Source organism: Pteronotus mesoamericanus, unplaced genomic scaffold, assembly GCF_021234165.1.
Source record: "Pteronotus mesoamericanus isolate MK-2021 breed Mesoamerican mustached bat unplaced genomic scaffold, CSHL_Meso_final scaffold_85, whole genome shotgun sequence".
NCBI classification, from domain to species: Eukaryota; Metazoa; Chordata; class Mammalia; order Chiroptera; family Mormoopidae; genus Pteronotus; species Pteronotus mesoamericanus.
Window position 1 is genome coordinate 39,449,120 of NW_026555329.1, and position 18,224 is coordinate 39,467,343.

At 37.6% G+C, this 18,224-nt stretch overlaps 1 protein-coding gene across 1 annotated transcript in view; it reads right to left on the reverse strand.

Moving 5' to 3' along the window:
• COG5 (component of oligomeric golgi complex 5) overlaps positions 1 to 18,224 on the reverse strand; it is a 338,428-nt gene that overhangs the window by 48,307 nt on the left and 271,897 nt on the right. The window contains exons 15-16 of the mRNA XM_054564649.1: positions 1,604 to 1,714; positions 79 to 141 (exon numbers count right to left, since the gene is read on the reverse strand). Coding sequence (XP_054420624.1) covers positions 79 to 141; positions 1,604 to 1,714 — 174 coding nt within the window. The remainder of the gene's footprint in view (positions 1 to 78; positions 142 to 1,603; positions 1,715 to 18,224) is intronic.

Below are 18,224 nucleotides of genomic sequence, written 5' to 3' on the forward strand. Positions count from 1 at the left end.
ATCTCCCACTCATCCAAACAAATAATTCTAAAACCCACTTTAACCTACAGACTCAAAGATTAAATTAAATTATTTTACCTTCAGTGCTGAAATTATAGTTTGCTCAGCGGCTGGTGGGAATGAGCTCTGACTGGAAATCACCTAAAACAAAGTTTTGATCCAGTTATTCTTTTGCTTAAGCTACTTATTTTTATAAATGCTAATTTGATCATAATATAAGGCTGTTTCCACAAGCCACATGTGAAACACTATCATTACTTATAAATGTTTTATAATGACTATCTTATAAATGTTTTAAAAATTCATTAGTATTTATTAGTTAAAATGGGTTGAAAATACTTTCCTGTATAAAGCAAATATATAAAGAATTCTAAGAGCTTTCTTTTATTCACTCTACATAGGTTTTAATGATAGTTTTAACTTGAAAAGGTCAGTCTAAAGTCATATTTACATATTTCTTTTAAAATATTCACTTTTCTAGGGCGATTGTAATTTCCAACATCTTTAAAATACAAATGTCAAACATTTCCCTTTTTACAAATCAATACAAACATTATGAAAATTCTGAAAGTATCAATAAAGACATTTAAATCAAGCTAAATAAACACAACCTTTCATTGCTTGTGGTGCTTTAGGTTAATGATTAAAGAAAATGGAAAATACATCATTTATTCTTTGTATTTACTTCTGTTTATTTACTTTTCTGAGATTCACTTTACAATAACTCTTTAAAATATATTTTGCTTAGTGTGTGAATATACATTTTCAGAAACCCCTACTTGATAAAAGGACTTGTTAAAAAGTCTAGTAAGTGAAAAATAATCACATAATTATTCTTAAAACAATCTAGCATATAAAAGTTCATGTTAGAGGTCCAGTTTTAAAGAGCATCACCCAACCTTTAGCATCATTCAGGCTTCTACATATTTATCTCCCTAACTTAAAAGTACTTTGAAGATTATTTATAGACAGTAATCACAAGCTACTCCAAGGTCAAAGATGGGGTGAAAGTGCGTTCCTAGTAATTATGAATACTGTTCGTCTTGAATATAATACATGAAGGCAAACAAGTTAAAGTTGATTTTTTTAAACTGGCAAAAAGAATATATATATTTTTTGCAGTAGTCATCAGTGATTATACAATAAAAATTTACTGTTTTAATGCAGCTCCTCCCCATTTTGGTGCAAAAATGGAACCTTTTGGACATATTGGAGGGTTCAGAGTTCTCAGTCTGTAATTAACTTTGCTATAATTTACTACCAACCACATTATATCATATTATGCTTTTTAATAGTCTTTTTTTAATAGTCATAAAACAGATGATTTACCCTTCAGTCATTTGTTTAATAAACTTGATTATAACAACCAAACTTGAGAGTCATGTGTTTTAAACTAAATGTATAGAAAAAAAGTCACACAAACAGAAAAGGCCAGGGTCAAAGACTGTGTATAAAGAAGTAATTCCTCAGCTTATATTACAATCATGTTTTCACTGTATTCTTTTGCAAAATTAAATAATTCATAAATTGTCTAACTTTGAGGCAAGAAGAAACAAAAACTTGAAGTTAAGTCAATAGAATTTAAAATACAGAGAAAGGTTACCTTTGTTACTGACTGGTGCAACTTAAACAACGAATTCACTACCGCCACATTTCTTCTCTGCCCTTCAGTAAGAGGCCCAATCACCTGACTGGCATCTCCTTGCGTGGAAAGCTGTAGGAGTTCAACACAAAAAGAAATACCAAAATGACAGTCCATATTTAACTGGGGTGGGAGGGGGGATTAATGCCCCTCTGACAGAATGTTAACTGGAAATATTCAGGTCAAGCTTTGGACTTTAGGCACAGCAGGAACCTCTGTAGAGGTAGGACCATGAATATGGAGACAAGCTTGCACCGGCGGAACATTCATCATCAATACATCATAGCTGATGGACTCCTGAGGCAGGTGTGTTGCCTCAGGAAGTGTTGCTACTTTGATACAACAGCATAGTACTACTAGGGAATACTTTCTGGCAACGGTCAAGGAAGAAGGGAGGAAGGAACAAAAATAAACCCGTATCTTATGCACATTTGGCTGCCATCATAATAGTCCAATGAAATCAGTGGTAAAAGAGGGTAGTACTTTTTTTTTTTGTATTGATAGATTAAAAATCATTTAGAAAGGAAGTTGTCTAAGATTATACTGTGTATGATTAGTAGAAGTGGCATTAGAACTTTCTACTCCTGACCTTTAATTTACTTCTAAATGAGTGAGTTTTAGGGAACAGGACATGGAATGCCTTATTGAGTTAATCTAAAACTATTGTAGTTCAATTAAAGGAAAATAATCCTCACATAAACCATTCTCATATTGGTCAGATTTTAATCCTTTCCTCTATAACAATTATTATTTAAAGGTGAAGGTAAATTATTATTTAAAGATTAAACCTGATCAAGACAAATAAAAGATGCTGTAACTCTAAGAATGTGGATGCAGATCTCAAACATATGAAAAATTGGCCTTTTAGGAGAGTTCCTAATAGTGAGCCAAATAAAGTGGGAGAAAAAGAAATACTTCTTTTTCTTTCATCTTTCCTTTTATAAACACACACATCTATATTTTCAAAATTAAACTCAATTCCCACTTTATCAATTACTACTTGTGGTAATAAAATACAATTCAAACACATTAAAAACTGCAATTAAAATAAAGGGAACAATCCTTTATTGAAGTTACAACCCATGATAATGGCTATTAATTCAACATAAGGTTTTTTGACATCAGGTAAATTACTAATTTATTAAATCTCCCTTACTTCTCTTGAGATTTTCTCCAATTTTGAAGAACTACCAAAGAAATGAGAATGGGGAAAAGAAAACATTTTTATGTTGTTATTTCCATTTATTTTATGTATTCTGTATTTAATGAAGAAAAAGGCTTGCTGCTAGAAAAGGGTGGAGATCATTTTATTACTAAGAACTGATCATATTTCTAGGTTTTAAAGGCACAGAAAAGGCCCATTTCACAACCATTAAAATGCTATAATCAAGAAGACAGATAACAAATGTTGGCCAGGATGTGAAGAAACTGAAACTCTCATACTTTGCTGGTAAGAACGTAAAATGGCAGAACTGCCTTGGCCATTCCTCAAAGATAAACACAGAGTGACATTAGCCAGCAATTCAATTCCTAGTTATATACACAAGGTAAATAATAACACATGTTCACACAGAACCCTGTACACAAATGTTCACAGCGACACTGCCCATAACATAATAACCAAAAATTTTTAAAAACTCATGTCAACCAACTAATGAATGGATAAATAAAATATAGTTATGTCCATACAACAGAGCACAATCCAGCAATATATAAATAAGTAAATAAAAGGATGAAGTTCTGATACATGCTATAACATGAATGAACCTTGAAAACATTCTAAGTAAAAGAAGCCAGTCACAAAAGGATACATATTAAATGATTACATTTATATGAAAATTCAGAATAAGCAGATTCTAAGAGACAAAAAGTAGATTAGTGAATGGGTGGTAGAAGGGGGTAAGTTGGGGGCTGACTGCTAATGGGTAGGAGATTTTCTTGCTGTGGTAATGAAATGTTACAAGTTTGATTACAGATATACTAACAACCATTAAACTGTATATTTTAAATAGGTGAATTATATTTTAATAAAGCTGTGTTTTAAAACATATAGAAAGAAGAATCCCCAGACTTCACGGTTACTGATGGAAGCCCTGGGAGCCTCATGAAAACTCAGGTTAAGATGGCTAAGTAAGATAGGTCTACAAAGTTATCTGAAGAAAACACGATAGCAGAAAAATATTGATAACATAAAAGAACTAAAAATAAAAGACTACTATGACAAATAAAGGGAATAAACTGTAAATATTAAAGTAAAAATACAATAGTAGATGACTGGAAATGTGAGACAATCTACTGCTTATTCTGGTTTTACAGCACAGAACATAATCAGTCCAGCATCTCGGCTAAGCAGATCGCCCCGTGTCTCTCTCCAACACCGCTCCTGTCATAATCTTTTTGGGGGAAATAATCTTAAACATACAAAATGTTACAAAAATGAAAACAGTGCAAGGCACACCAATATACACTTTACACAGGTTTACCTATTAACATTTATCCCACTTGCCTTATTTTTTGTATTCTCCTCCCCAAAATATTTGCTTATTATTTTCTGAATCATATATACATTATGGCCCTTTACCCCTAAATATTTCAGTATATATTTACTAAAAGTAAGGATATCCTCTTAAAAACCTCTGTTACTAACTTCCTATGTTTACACTTATATAATACTTTCATATGGAATCTGCCATGTCTCCAAGGAGTTTTGGTTCCTGTAGGTGGGACATGGTATTAGAGACCAAGATCTGGGAATTAGGTGTACAGTGTTTATACAGATGATCCATCCAATACCCTGGGCTCTTAGTTGCTTGTCCTTGTCTCTTTCAGGTGCAAAGAACTGCAGAGTGAGCACCCATATGTTCAATAACATCTCTTGACCTGGAAATAAGCTACATTTCATAACTAACATTCTACAATTTACTTTATATCTCATATCTATCCTTCACTTTATTTTGATTCATTTCAAAATAATTTGCAGACATCAGTATATTTTACCTAAAAACACTTAAGCATGCATATAATTAACTAGAATTCAATATTTACTTACAGTTTTTTTTCCTTTTAAGGTAAATTTACAAATAAAGAAATGTAGGTATCAGGTGTAAAAGTCAATGATATTTGGTAAATGGTTTTACTTGTGTAGCTAACCACATCATTCCAGAAGTTCCCTTCATTCCACCTCTCAGTCAAACTCCACTGTTTTGGTTTGATTAGCCTTGGTGTTACAAGGGGCTACATTCATAGATGATAATGGAAAATATTTTAACAAGTTCTAAAGACAATGTTTCAAAGATCATTCAGTCTTTTTTCAGCCCCTGTTGCCACTGTGTTGTTCTTCTTGGGGAAAAAAAAAATTTACTATTGCTCATACATATTGTTTTATATGTATAAATGTAGAGTATAATTCATTGTTTTCTAACATTTAATTATGAACACTTGAAAGACTTGTGCAGTAAACACCCATATACTCACCACCTAAAGATTTTACAATACTTGTGTATGCTATCCATATCTATATCCATTTTATATTTGATGATCTCAAAATAACTTGTAGACAAGTTATTTGTTATATATTTGATGCATCTCAAAATAACTTGTAAATAAGTTATTTTATAACTGGCATACTTGTTACCATTGATTGAACCCCATTGATTAGTCTTGCCTATTCTATATCTTCATATAAATTTTTTGTGTTAAGTGAATGTAAATCTTCTTGGACTCAGCACATTGTTTGTGGTTTTCACCCATGCCTGTTCCTTTTTATTGCTGTGTGGTATTTTATTGTATGAAATTATCAGTTTGTTTTATTCATTCTCCTGTTGCCCCCAGAATATCTGCAATAAAATGAACAATAGACATAGGAATCTAAACAGATCTCTCTCTACCACTTGTGCCTTCAATTTCTTCTTCTATAACATGGAACTAATAATACAGTTGATGCAGAAGTATGCTTCATAAACTGTAACATGGCTTGGCAACATAAGGTACTATCATTTTTATCTCTACACAATTCTCTATCTTGTTCTCATGTTATTCTCATTTATTCTTCAGTTGGTCCTTTCGGCTACGACCCACTCCTCCAAGCTCTAGCCTGTCTCAGTACAGGAAAAGGCATTAGAATTAAGGAATTACAATCAAAAGCCAGTGAAGCTGCCTGGCGTTGGAGGGTGAATTTTGGCTCCTTTTGGGTTGTGGTAACAGAACGCCTTACACAGAGTAGGCATTCCTAGCTATTTCAGAAACTTTCACCCATCTTGAGCCATTTTAACTTTCATTGTTTCAAGCCCTTTCCTTTATTTGAACTTCTTATAGTTGACTTTTCATTAATTCATGTACATATTCAGCAAGGTGTTTTGTGTTTTTAAATTTTAAAAACTGTATTCTTTACAGTTTACATTCAATATTTGTAGTAGTTTTAGGTATACAGCATAGTGGTCAATCATATATATATATATATATATATATATATATATATACTTTACAAAGTGTTCCCCTCGATATTTCCAATACCCACCTGGCATCATACAAAGTTATTACAATGTTATTAACTATATTTCCTGTGTTGTACTTTATATCCCCACGACTATTTTCAGCAAGGCATCTTAAAATAGAAGATGCTCATTCCATATCTGTTGAGTGACTGAGAGCCAGAGTAATGGTATCTCATTGTTGCACTTTTAAAGTCTTCTTTATTTGAGATGAATAAAATTACACTGAGGTGCAAAAACACAGATTTGGATGTAAAGCTTTACGACTTAGGGGACTAAAAAGGTGGGGGCAATTAAGAGATTCAACACTCTAAACTATGAGAAACATACACTATTTAATGCAGTCTGAAAAGATACCAGAAACCAAAACAGTTGCATCAAGTTTTTTTTTTTTTAATTTTTTAAAATGTTTATTGATTTTAGAGAAAGGAAGGACAAGAGAAACATCTATCTCCCATACATGCCCTGGAGTGGGGGAGGGGAAGCCCTGACAGGGACTCGAACCCACAGCACTTTGGTGTACGGGATGATACTCTAACTACGAGCCACACCAGCTAGGACTGCAAGTTTTAAAAACACACAAACACATACACCCAGAGTAGGAGGGGGAAATCAAAGCTTAAATAAATCTTAATAATAATTAAAATGGTTCCTACATGTGAATGACAAGACATACTAATCCTTTTTAAGTTTGCCTAACCAAAATATTTTTCAGAAATTCTAATTCCGTACATCTGCTCACTAGGAACTTCATCTGAATTCAATACATGAGAAACCACTGAGACTGAAACCCTGAAACAATGATAAACTATAGAATTAACATAAGGATTGTTTTTGTACAATTGTTACTTTGCAGAAGAAATGACCAAGATCTCCCTAACATCACAGCTAAGGGCTAGAATAGAAGTGAAACAAATAAAACTGACAATTCAACAGATAAATTGGGTGACAGCTTTGAAATTCTCATTAGAATTTCTACTGAACATTACTTGTGGGAAATTATAAAGTTGGTGATTTAGAAGAATGTCTAAAAAGAACAAGAAGATATATTATGGATTACTTATGAATTACAGAAGGTTAGGTAACTTTCCAGATACTATGGAAATACCATTAGTGCTCTACTAACCTATAATTTCCTCTACTGCTAAGGAAATGTCAAGACTATAGAACAGCTACCTTTTTACGTGGATTTGTTCATAATTCTTCTAAGTATTTCTTTGCAAGCATGTAATAGGGTGAGTCAGACCAGAAGCTGGGGAGCTGGGGAGACCCGAATCCAGGGGAACCCTGATTCAGCACAGAGGCTGCACTCCCCCAGAGGAGGGAAGAAGGGCAGGAAGGAACAAATAAGTGGCAGATCAAAACAGCTGCAGCAGGAGGAGGCTGCCCAAGGCAACTGTAAACAAGCCAACGTGTGCGTTGCCCAGGCAACCGAGAGGGGCAGCTTGCAGTGTGACCCAGTAGAGAAGGGGCTGTAGTAGGAGGCTGCTGCCCAAGGCAACAGTAAACAGCCTGAGCGCCCGAGCGAGTAGCAGCTCGTGGTCCAGCCAGAGGGAGCTTGTATTGAGGCTGCTCAGGGCTGAAAAGGTTAAAATACACATGCATGGTGGAGGTTAGCAAGCTGCAAGCAGGGGCCTACCCCAGGCCGAGGCTTGCGGCCTGTGCACGGCTGGGAAACTTCTGCCTCCTTCAACAAAATGGCAGCCAGAAGAGGAGCAAAGATACTGTGACCAACATGGTCAACAGTGGCCCACACCGGTGGAAAAGCTGGACACTTCACAGCTAGTAGGATTTTGGGAGGGGACTTTAAAGAAGAACACACACAGAAGCCTTATTCTCTTTCTTGCCTTGCACAGATGGCGGGCCACTTGGGGCTAGGCCTCACCTGGTCAGGAGCCAGCTTGCAGAGGCAGAGTCCCATGCTGGGAGGCGCCTCGATGGGTGCCAGCCCTTGGGACACTGTGCAACACACTGCCCGCGGCCGGGACCACTCCATTCTCTAGCCCTGAGAGCAACACATGGAGGCGTGAGGGGGGCAAGTCCCGCGGTCCTAGCGGCACAGGCAGCCCCAGGTGCTAGGGTCCCACAGATGCAGCTTCCCCTGCACGACAGTCTCAAGTGACCTGGCAAAGCACCCCAGGCCCCAGGAGGGAAAGAGAGCTACTAGGCGATGACGTTAAAACTGACAAATGCGCACCACAGACGGAGAGCCCGAGGATGGAGACCCATCTGTGTAGCCGTCTTGAGATCCAAAAAGACAGATAAACAATAATGGAGAACTTGTGGGCATGGATTTGGGCTTTAATCTTTCTGAGAACAAGGGAATTTCTGTGTTTTGTGGAAGAGGTTGGCTTGCAAAAGGGATACTCCCAGCCCCCTCAAATTAATAAAATCCTCTTTCCTTCCCCACAAATCTCTGAGTTATGCTTATATTCCCGGCAAGTGGCTAGACCCCAGGCTGCCTGCTTACAAGCATATAAAAAACAAGTGAGAAAAAAGTATGTAGTAGGTTTCCATAGGTTTAGAGCAGAACAATGTGAATGTACGGTAATCTACAATGCTTCTCTGAAAACAAGTCAAAACATTTTTATACTTAAATCACATAGGTATTTTACAATTTATTTTTATTTTTGATTTTAGAGAGAGGAAAAAGGAGGGAGAAAGAAAGGGAGAGAAACATTGATGTGAGAGAGAAACAAACACTGGCTGGTTTCCTCCTGCATGTGCCCCAACCAGGGAGGAATCCTGCAACCCAGGCATGTGCCCTGACAAGGAATTAAAAGGAATCAAACTGGCAACCTCTCAGTTTGTGAGATAACTGCACAACCAACTGTGCCACACCAGCTGGGGATAAATCAGATATTTTTAATAAAAACTTTGAAATAACTTTTAATGACCCTTTAATTATAAATGTTTGGACCTTAGATTGTCACTTTCTTCCACGTACATAAAAAACATCAGTAATCAATTGTGGCCCTGTTAAGGTCTCACAATACAGTGCTTCAGGCAGTCATTACAAACTCATACTTGACACAAAGGATGAAATCTATTTGTAATCCCTGATCTACATCATATCAGTTTTTCTGGACATATGGTCCAGTAATTTTATGTGTATTCTATGGTTCATCTAAATGTTTTCTAGGTCAAGAGATGCTAATAAACAAGATATTCTGGGAGTCTCAAAATTGCTATACCCTAACATATTTCACCTATTAGAAATGTATCCTAAGAAAATAACTTAACGTTATATGCGCAAGATTAGTGTTAAATAACAGAGAAATTGGAGAACCCTACATGTATAAGAATAAGAGAATAGTTGGGTCTATTAGGTAATTCACATGATGGAACAAATAAATAATGGGAGCTGCTCACGTTACAGTGTTAACTAACAAAAGCAGATTTGTCTATGAAGCACTTTGCTTTCACTAAAAGACTGGAAAGGAAAAATGTTAAAACAGTATGAAGCCATACATAATGAGAAAAGTTACTAAAATACTATAAAATATGTCAACAGTTCACTGACTGATTATACTTAGAAATTGTTATGGAAGGTAATTTCATCCACTGTAAAAGTAACAGATGTACAATTTCAATTCCTGAAAGATTTAAGATAATACGAGAAAACAAATGCTTTGGTTACTGTTTACTTGCCCAAAAGAAGGTTTTAAAAAGATAATTACTTTTGATCTCCTAATCTGTGACAAAGATTAAAATAACCGATTTTTATTTATATTTATTTGTCAAGTGTTTTCACCATAGATTACATAGTTCAAGTTAATGAATACAAAAATTATGATTAAATATCACTTAGCCTATTAAACAAGCCAATTATCCTATACAAACATAATTATACACATGATTAAATTATCAAACATCTCTAAGACCAAATACGGTTTTTAATAGATTAGAAATTGTATTGCATTTAGCATTCAGAAGCAGAGCATATTTCTGCAAATGTACAGCAAACAACAAATCCATAGGTTTATACAACCAGCTTTCTTTTCCCTGGAATGTCAACCCAACTGAACTTCCAGACAAATAAACTAATTGTTTTAGGTGCTAAAACTATCAGAAAATACTTTCCAAAAATCTTGCTACAGTGCATGTCACACCTTTCTGGTTTCATAAATAAGGTACACAGAACCAATGTATATATTCACTAGTGTTATAATGACCAGTGTTTTTGTGCCATTACACACTTGTGTTTTAAAAGCGACTAGCAGAGCTAGCAGGGTATGTATGGCTGCTTTCCCCTTCACTTATTAAACAGCTTTAGGTTACTACATCTTTTGAAGCTTTGCATTTCCTTTTTCTTTAAGTTTTGGTGATTCTATGAGCCTTCTCACAATGCTATGGTGTCAGTTTTCTCTTTTTGATCTTCTCATCTCTCCTCATGTTGGTCTGACTTGCTTTAAAGTGAGAATCTAAAGAACTAATTACATGAAAGCTGGAAGACTTTCCTATGAATTAAGTGTATACTTTAGTGCATGGGCATTGTAACATCAATTCTAGCAGTTCAGAGGAAGCTTTTATTTCCTTCTTGGTTTTATTTATACTTCAGAGTGTTAAATTTGTCAAATATTTGAATACCTGATAAAAAAAGGTGTTACTACATCCCTATGTACCTAAAAAAAGAACATGTTCATTCAATCATATGAGAAATTCAGTGATAACATTACATCTTGATATCAGACGAAATCTTCACAATTTTGAATGTTATCAAAGAGAAGACAGCTTAAGATGGCTTCCCTTTTGAGTAGTTAACATAAAACCAAAAAGCTGGAAACAAAATCAAATCTTGTTTATACATGAGAGATGAGCAAGACTATCACACAGGAATAAAACAGAGCTTTGTCATTCAAAGCTGTATTGCTCAGACTCCTATATTTCTGTTACAAAAACCTTTTATCAACCTATCTTTCTCATTAACCTCCTCTACATCTCCATGTTCCTATCCTTTAAGTCAAAATCTCCACCTGGCACATGGGATTTGTAACTACAAGGAATGGGGAAGGCAAACACAATATGCTAAGAGTGGATCTTTTAGAGCTTTTACTTTATTTTTCTTCAAGGGCCTTATGCTTTTGAACAACAGATGGAATTTCCACCTACCCACAACCAATCATTACATCCTAAACACCAGCCTTGTTAATTAAATTTAGAGCCACAAGTCTGCATATTTTTTAATTCTTTGAGGAAGAACTATTCACTGTCAAGTATACTGAGATTTCCCATTTTTCAATAATAAATGCTGTAACTAATTTATTAATCAATAGAAAAACTCCTCACATACGCATATAGTATAGAGACAAAGGGCTCTTTGATTTACGGTAGTTGTTGGGAAACACCCTGCCTGGTGCCAGAGACTATAGCCTCACAGAAAGGCAAGAGGGTCCCAAGGCTGGAGCTAATGGAGGAGGTCTTGGGAAAAACAGGCCACTGAGGAGACAAAACGTGTCCCTGTGGCAGGGGCATGGCCTCTGCCCCCCTCACATCACCCTGTTTGGCCCTGTGATTGTCAGTTGTTGATGACGGGTAAGTTGTCTCAAGAGGAGGGACAACCTAAGCCAGACATCAGCTGGTATGGGCAGCAGGACAAGGACTTGAGGGGACATGGAAAAACGGTAAAAAGGCCCATACCCCTTGGCCTGGCTTGGACAGGGCCAGAGTCCTCATTCTGTCTGAAAGAAGTCTCCTTATCTCTCGGTGGCTCTGCCCTGGCCACCTGGTCCCAGTTTGAAACAACACTAAAGGCAGGTACCGCCCTAAACTGGATCAGGTGGTTCCCAGGGACAATCAGGCCTAGAAATAAGTTCCTGTAAGCCTGTTTGTTCTTCCATCAAAAGGTATGATAACTGGCCCATACTAGGAAGGAGATTTACATTATTCATGGACCCTGCCCTGAGGCAGATCTCTTGTGTTCCTCCAATTGTTATCCATGATTTCTATTTGTTTTCTGTATACATAGCCTTTTGACATTGATTGATGAGCTTTGCTTCCATACCCCTGTGCATATGGTTCTCAATAAAAGCCTTTGGACATGGGGGTTCAGGGCCTTCTCTCCCCTAGAGGGAAGAGCCACGTCCCCTCTCCCGGCAAACAGAGAAGTGTTTGCGACGACTCGTGTTTATTCTCCCATCCGTGACAACCCCGGGATGGGCTCTGCAGGATTCAGAGCCCTGCTCCCTCCTCAGCTGGCTCCAGACACTGACTAAGATCCAGGAGCGCCTGTGCCCAGCGCTCCCCACACTGCGTCGGCCCCCCTGTGACAGGTAATTTGGAGTCAGTACAGACTACATTTGAAATCACAGAATTTCCAAAAGAAATAGAAGGTTTTTGTTGTTGTTTTTTAACTTTTAGGGATAGAGAAAAACTAAATCCCACCATCCTCTTATTAAGGCCCAAGTTTGCTACAAATATATAAACTACTACAAATAATCAGTAACATATATTTTATATAGACAAGTATTGCCACAGTTTCAGATGTAAATTCTAATATAATTAAATCTATAATATTATATGCATTTTAATCTTCATAACAAGTTTTTTACATATAAAGATAAATTTCAACTTAACTGAAGCCTTAATAAAAATGTTATATTATTGAACTCCAAGCTGAGTCCCTCCCTATAAATTAATTTTAATAGTACTGTTTACAATGTCAAACCAGAAAAAAGAAAAGGTTAATTACCTGATTGAGAACAACTGTTATTTAAAAAATTAGAAATTTATTGTGCAAATCTAGCAATGCTATTCTGTCTGTATCTACAATAAATGACTATTAATTGTCTGAGGAATCTTTCTAAATTGAATTTATTGGGTGACATTAGTTTGTCTGAAGAGAATTAAGGAGGTAGTTCTAAAGAGTATCATTCAACTGTGGCTTGACTGACTTCCTTAACACCAACAATCTCCTATTCTGGTAATGGGTTTGTCAATTTTTCTCTGAAATTCTATCCATTTTGTTTTATTATTCTGAGGCTATGTTGGTAAGGTGTATCATAATTCTTATACTTTCCTAGCAGATTGTTCCTTTTCTCATTTTGTGACACTCCTCCCCAATCACTAATAATGCTTTCTGCATTACAGTCTATTTTTCTGAGGGTAATACAATTCCATCAACTTTGATTTAATTAGTATTTGCTTAAAATATTTTTTTCTCCATTCCTTTATTTTCATCCTTTATATGTTTACATGTTTTAGGTAATATCACACAAAGCTAAATTTAGTTATTGAATCAATCCAAACTGAAAAATGTCAATAACCAGTTTAGTCTACATTCATCATGATCAATGATATATCTGGAATTAATTCCAACTTTTCATAAAATTTTTTTGCTTTTTATTTTATTTACTTAGCCTTTTACTAAACTGGTACTTTTCTCTCTTTTTACTCATTTTTCTATCAATTCATTTAGAAGTTATATAGTCTATTTCTGTTCTTTCAGTGGTCATAATTTACATTAAAAATTCATACTCAACTTGTCAAGTACCCATATGGCCTTACAGTCTTCCTGAACCATACAAGCATTTTAGAATGCTTCAGAGTTCATTCTCTCTACTTCACTTTAAACTTTAATGTGGAGCCCCAGCCAGTGTGGTCCCCCAAAGGCTGTGGATTCGATTTCCGGTCAGGGCACATACCAAGCTTGCAGGTTCAATCCCCTGTTGGGATGTGTAAGAGAAGGCACTGAAACAATGTGTCTCTCTCACACTGGTGTTTCTCTCCCTTCCTCTCTCTCTAAAAAGCAATGAAAAATTGTCCTCAGGTGAGGATTAAAAAAAAAAAGTCCTTTAATGTGGACCTGTATTTCACTCTATCTTGTTTATATGTCCTACATCAGTCCCTATTATTTCTTATTTTATGCAATTAAGGCTTAGACTTATCTACGTGTTTACCAATTATTTGTGTTTACTATTGCTTGCTATTCAATCCTTCCACTCAAGTTAGATTTCCTTCTTTTTTACACTAATAGCTGGCTTCCCCCTCACTCAAGAGTGAGGACTGAAGTCCTTTCTATATCTTTCAAGGGTGGGAATAATCTGGAATTAAGAAGTCTGAAGTACATTAGATTTGACCACAAGAATTCTAAGAAAGGAAAGGCACTGAATTAGTATCTTTTCTTTCAGTTTTCAGGAATCTAGGCATGTAGGCAAGATTGAACAAACAGTTCTGAGAACTAGAAGCTCTGGGTTTAAAGTACCACTTTATGATGGTATAAATGAAAGTCTAGAACACAAATTGCATCAAAAGCTACCAGACTGCTATTGGCTTTTAAGCCACTTGTACCTGCCTTCTCAGCCCCAACAAGTGTGATCAGGCTCTTTGGGTGCTAATTAAATGATTTCTTCTGTTAAATACTTCCATATGGTAAAAACTGAAATAGAACTAACTGAAAGGCTTAAATTAAAAAACAAAAGTTCTTTCTCTACATCCTTAGTTCCAACCTCCACAGTTAAACACTAACAGTGTCTGTGACCTGGAGGTGGAAGAAAAAGATGAAAAAAAAAAGAAAAAACATAAAACATTTATTTATATATGAAGAGGGACCCCAAAACCCCCCCAGAATTATCTTCTGGAGGGCGAGCCCCTTGTAGTACAGGCTTCACCTGCTAGGTGAGTGTTCTAAAAAATCCATCTGTATCAGTGCACCAGCTGGCATTGTTGTGAGAGGCTGTGTTTGGCTTCAGGGAATTTTTCTTGAGGACTCTTTCAATGCATTTTCCCATTTCATGATGGGTGATATATGAGTGCACCTGCCCACACCACACTTAGTGTTCAGCGATTTCTGACCAAAGACAGCATGACCCCCATTCCCCACCCTCCTTATTCACCTGATCTCTCCCCAAGCAATGTTTTTTTGTTTTCCCAGATGAAAAAAAGTCCTCAAAGGGAAACGTTTGGCCAACGTGGAAGAGGTGAAACAAAAAATGGCAGAAATACTAAAAGGCATCAAAACTGACAAGCTCAAAAACTGTTGCGAACAATGGAAAAAAAAGTCTCGAAAGAATACATACCCAATTTTTAATAAATAAATTCCGTTTTGGGGGTCCTCCCTCCTAACTATTTTTTACTTACAGTTGGAACAACTACATAAAGGAGGAGTGCCCACACCTGACAAGGGGGCAACGACCTCCAGGACCTTACCCCCTTTCCAAGAAGGAAGGCCATTGGGAAAATGAGTGTCCCATGTTCCCAAAGGAACCTAGTGCTCCAAACCAATGATGGTCAAAACACCCCAAAATTAACAGTGCCTAAGACTCCTACCTCCCCCATCAACCACCTGATCATTTCACCAAAGGAGCCTCAGGTGACCCAGAGACACAGGAGCTGCTTACTCTGCTCTGACCCACTCACCGGGGCCTCATTCTTCCAAAACCTGTTTGATCACTGGGGTAAATGGGCTTCCTCAACACTAACATTTCACTCAACTCCTTGGCTGTGGTTTCGGGAATCTCACTTTTAGTCATGCTTTTCTTGTGGTTCTGGGGTGCCCCATCCCCTTATTAGGGAGGACATCTTATCGAGTCCACGAACGACTGTAATGCTAGGCACAGAAGATAATGAACCCTCAATGTTAGGCCTGATGGCCAATCTAACTTCTCACCCTGAACCAGAAATTAGTAATACTCCAGAACCTGTCTTCCTCAAAGTCAACCCCAACGAACGGGAAACTGGAGTACGAGGAAAGGCAATGAGCATACCCCCTGCCAGGATATCTCTAAACCCAGGGGCACCCTACTCTACCAAAAACCTGAGTAAAATACCATAAAAGGGACTGAACCTCTCTCTCACTGAAAGATATTTAAAGCAGGGCTTCTAAGGACCTACCAGCCCCCATGCAAGACCCCTATTCTCCTACAAAAGCCAGACAGAGAATTCCAGTTTGTACAAGACCTCAGGGCAGTGAGTGAGGCTGTAATTCTGATACGTCCCATAGTTCCAAACCCCTACACTATCTTAATTCAAATCCCTGGGGAAGCCAACTATTTTACTGCATTACATTTAAAGGATGCTCTTTTCTGTATCCCTTTTCACTCTCTCTCACAGTGCTTGTTTGTATTTGAATGGACTAACCTCCAAATTAGGGAGATTTGCCAATATACATGGACTGTACTCCCGCAGGCTTCAGGGACAGTCCCCACTTATTTGGAAATGCTTTAGCCAAAGAATTAAAGGACCTCCAGATGACCAACAGGGCCTTCTCCGATATGTTGATGACTTCTTAATTTCTAGTACTAATAAAGAAGACTCAAATAAAATTTCCATCCTAGTATTGAACTTCCTCACAGAGAGAGGATATCAAGTTTCTCCCAAAAAGGCCCAAACAGCCTCCCAGTGGGTTCAATATCTAGGGTACCTACTTATCCCAGGAGCGTGGACCTTGTCACACAAAGAAAACAGGCCCCCTCCCTTGATCTCTTTTTTATGCTTCCAGTTGCCCTCCTTATAAAAACCTCTGCCTGCACTGAGATGTGAAGATGGGCTTTGAGATGACAGTCCCCCATCTTCAGAGATCGCTGGCATCTGAATAAATCGCTTTTTTTTTCCCAACAGCATCTGTCTCACACGTTTGCCTTTTGTTGCAATAGGAAGCCAGACCTGTATTCAGTTACAGTAACAATAGGATCTCAATTATATGTGGAAACTAATGAATAAAATAACAAATAAAATAGGACAAGAAGTATAGATACATAGAACAGCCAGACAGCTGTCAGAGGGGAGGGGGGCTGAGGGGGCTGGATGCAAAAAAGGTGAAGGGATTGAGAGAAAAAGAAACACACACACAAACACAGACAACAGTATGGTGATAGCCAAAGGAAAAGGGCGGGGAGGTGGAAGGCGGCAAAGGGGGGACAAATGGAGATGGAAGGAGACAACTGTGAGCGATGGGTGCACGGTGCCGTGTGCAGATGGTGTTTTGTTAAGTTGTACACTAGAAATTTATATGGTTTTGTTAACCAATGTCACCCCACTAAACTCAATAAAAAATATGCTGCTTTGGTGTATTGATTATTTTGGGCAGAAGGTACTTGAAGAACAGCAGACACATGCAAAGGCTTTCACAGAACTCACCGCTCTACAAAGAGATCTGAAAGGACCTCAACCGGCATCAATCTTGCCAGGAAGTATTTTATCAACCAGGGAAGACTGACTGACGGACAGTTTTTTTTTTTAATTTGTTTGTTTTTTTGTTTGTTTGTTTACCGGCCAACTGGCTTATTTAATTAATTGACTTACTCCCTGCAAATGAGGGTCCAGACTGCCATTACAACTTTTCTGCTGTTACGATGACCTGACCGCCTTGCTTTAGATGGTTGAGTGCTATGCTGTGTCTTTTCTGAAGCCCGACACCCCCAGTGCCAACCTCCACATTTGGGGGCCCAGACCCAGAGCAGCCTAGAAAGACAATCACCAGGAGCTTCTTAATAATGCTGGTGGCCCCCTCACTGGCATAGTTCCTAACTCACTAGTGAAGAGCTTGCCCTCTGGGCTCTCCCAGAGATGCTTAATTGCTAGACACTCTGATTCCACGTAATAAGCCAATTTTTGTATGCCTCCCTCACCAAACGTTCTACCCCTTCTACTGCCAAGGCATTCTGGCATGAACATCTCATTTACTTGAGACCGTCATGGCTTTCAAGATACAGGTCACCATCTCAGCAGCAAGGTAGCAGTGGCTCTAGGATCCTTGTCAGGATGCTCAATCCTGAGTCATGGGAGAGTGCCATGTATCAATCAACTCTCTTATTCAGCCTCACCGTTTATTCTTGGTCGGCACTCTCAGGACTCATTTCCAGATGTAAATTGACTCTTATCACAGGAAAGGAAACTAGAGGTAAACATCACACCCACTCAAACTTTGTCACAACCAACCATACGGTTATGGTAGAATGAGCGGCCAGAGAGGAAATAAAGGCAGCCCTCACCGTTGCAATCTAATAAAGAACTTAATACAGGAGGCTAAAAGCAAAAGCTCACATGTTGACCCAGCCATCCTGAGCTTGGTCTGATAAGGTTGCCAGGAGTCCTGAGCAACAACACAGTGTGGCAGGAGGAGCCCTTGAAAAGTCTGTGTGTATCATCTCCAT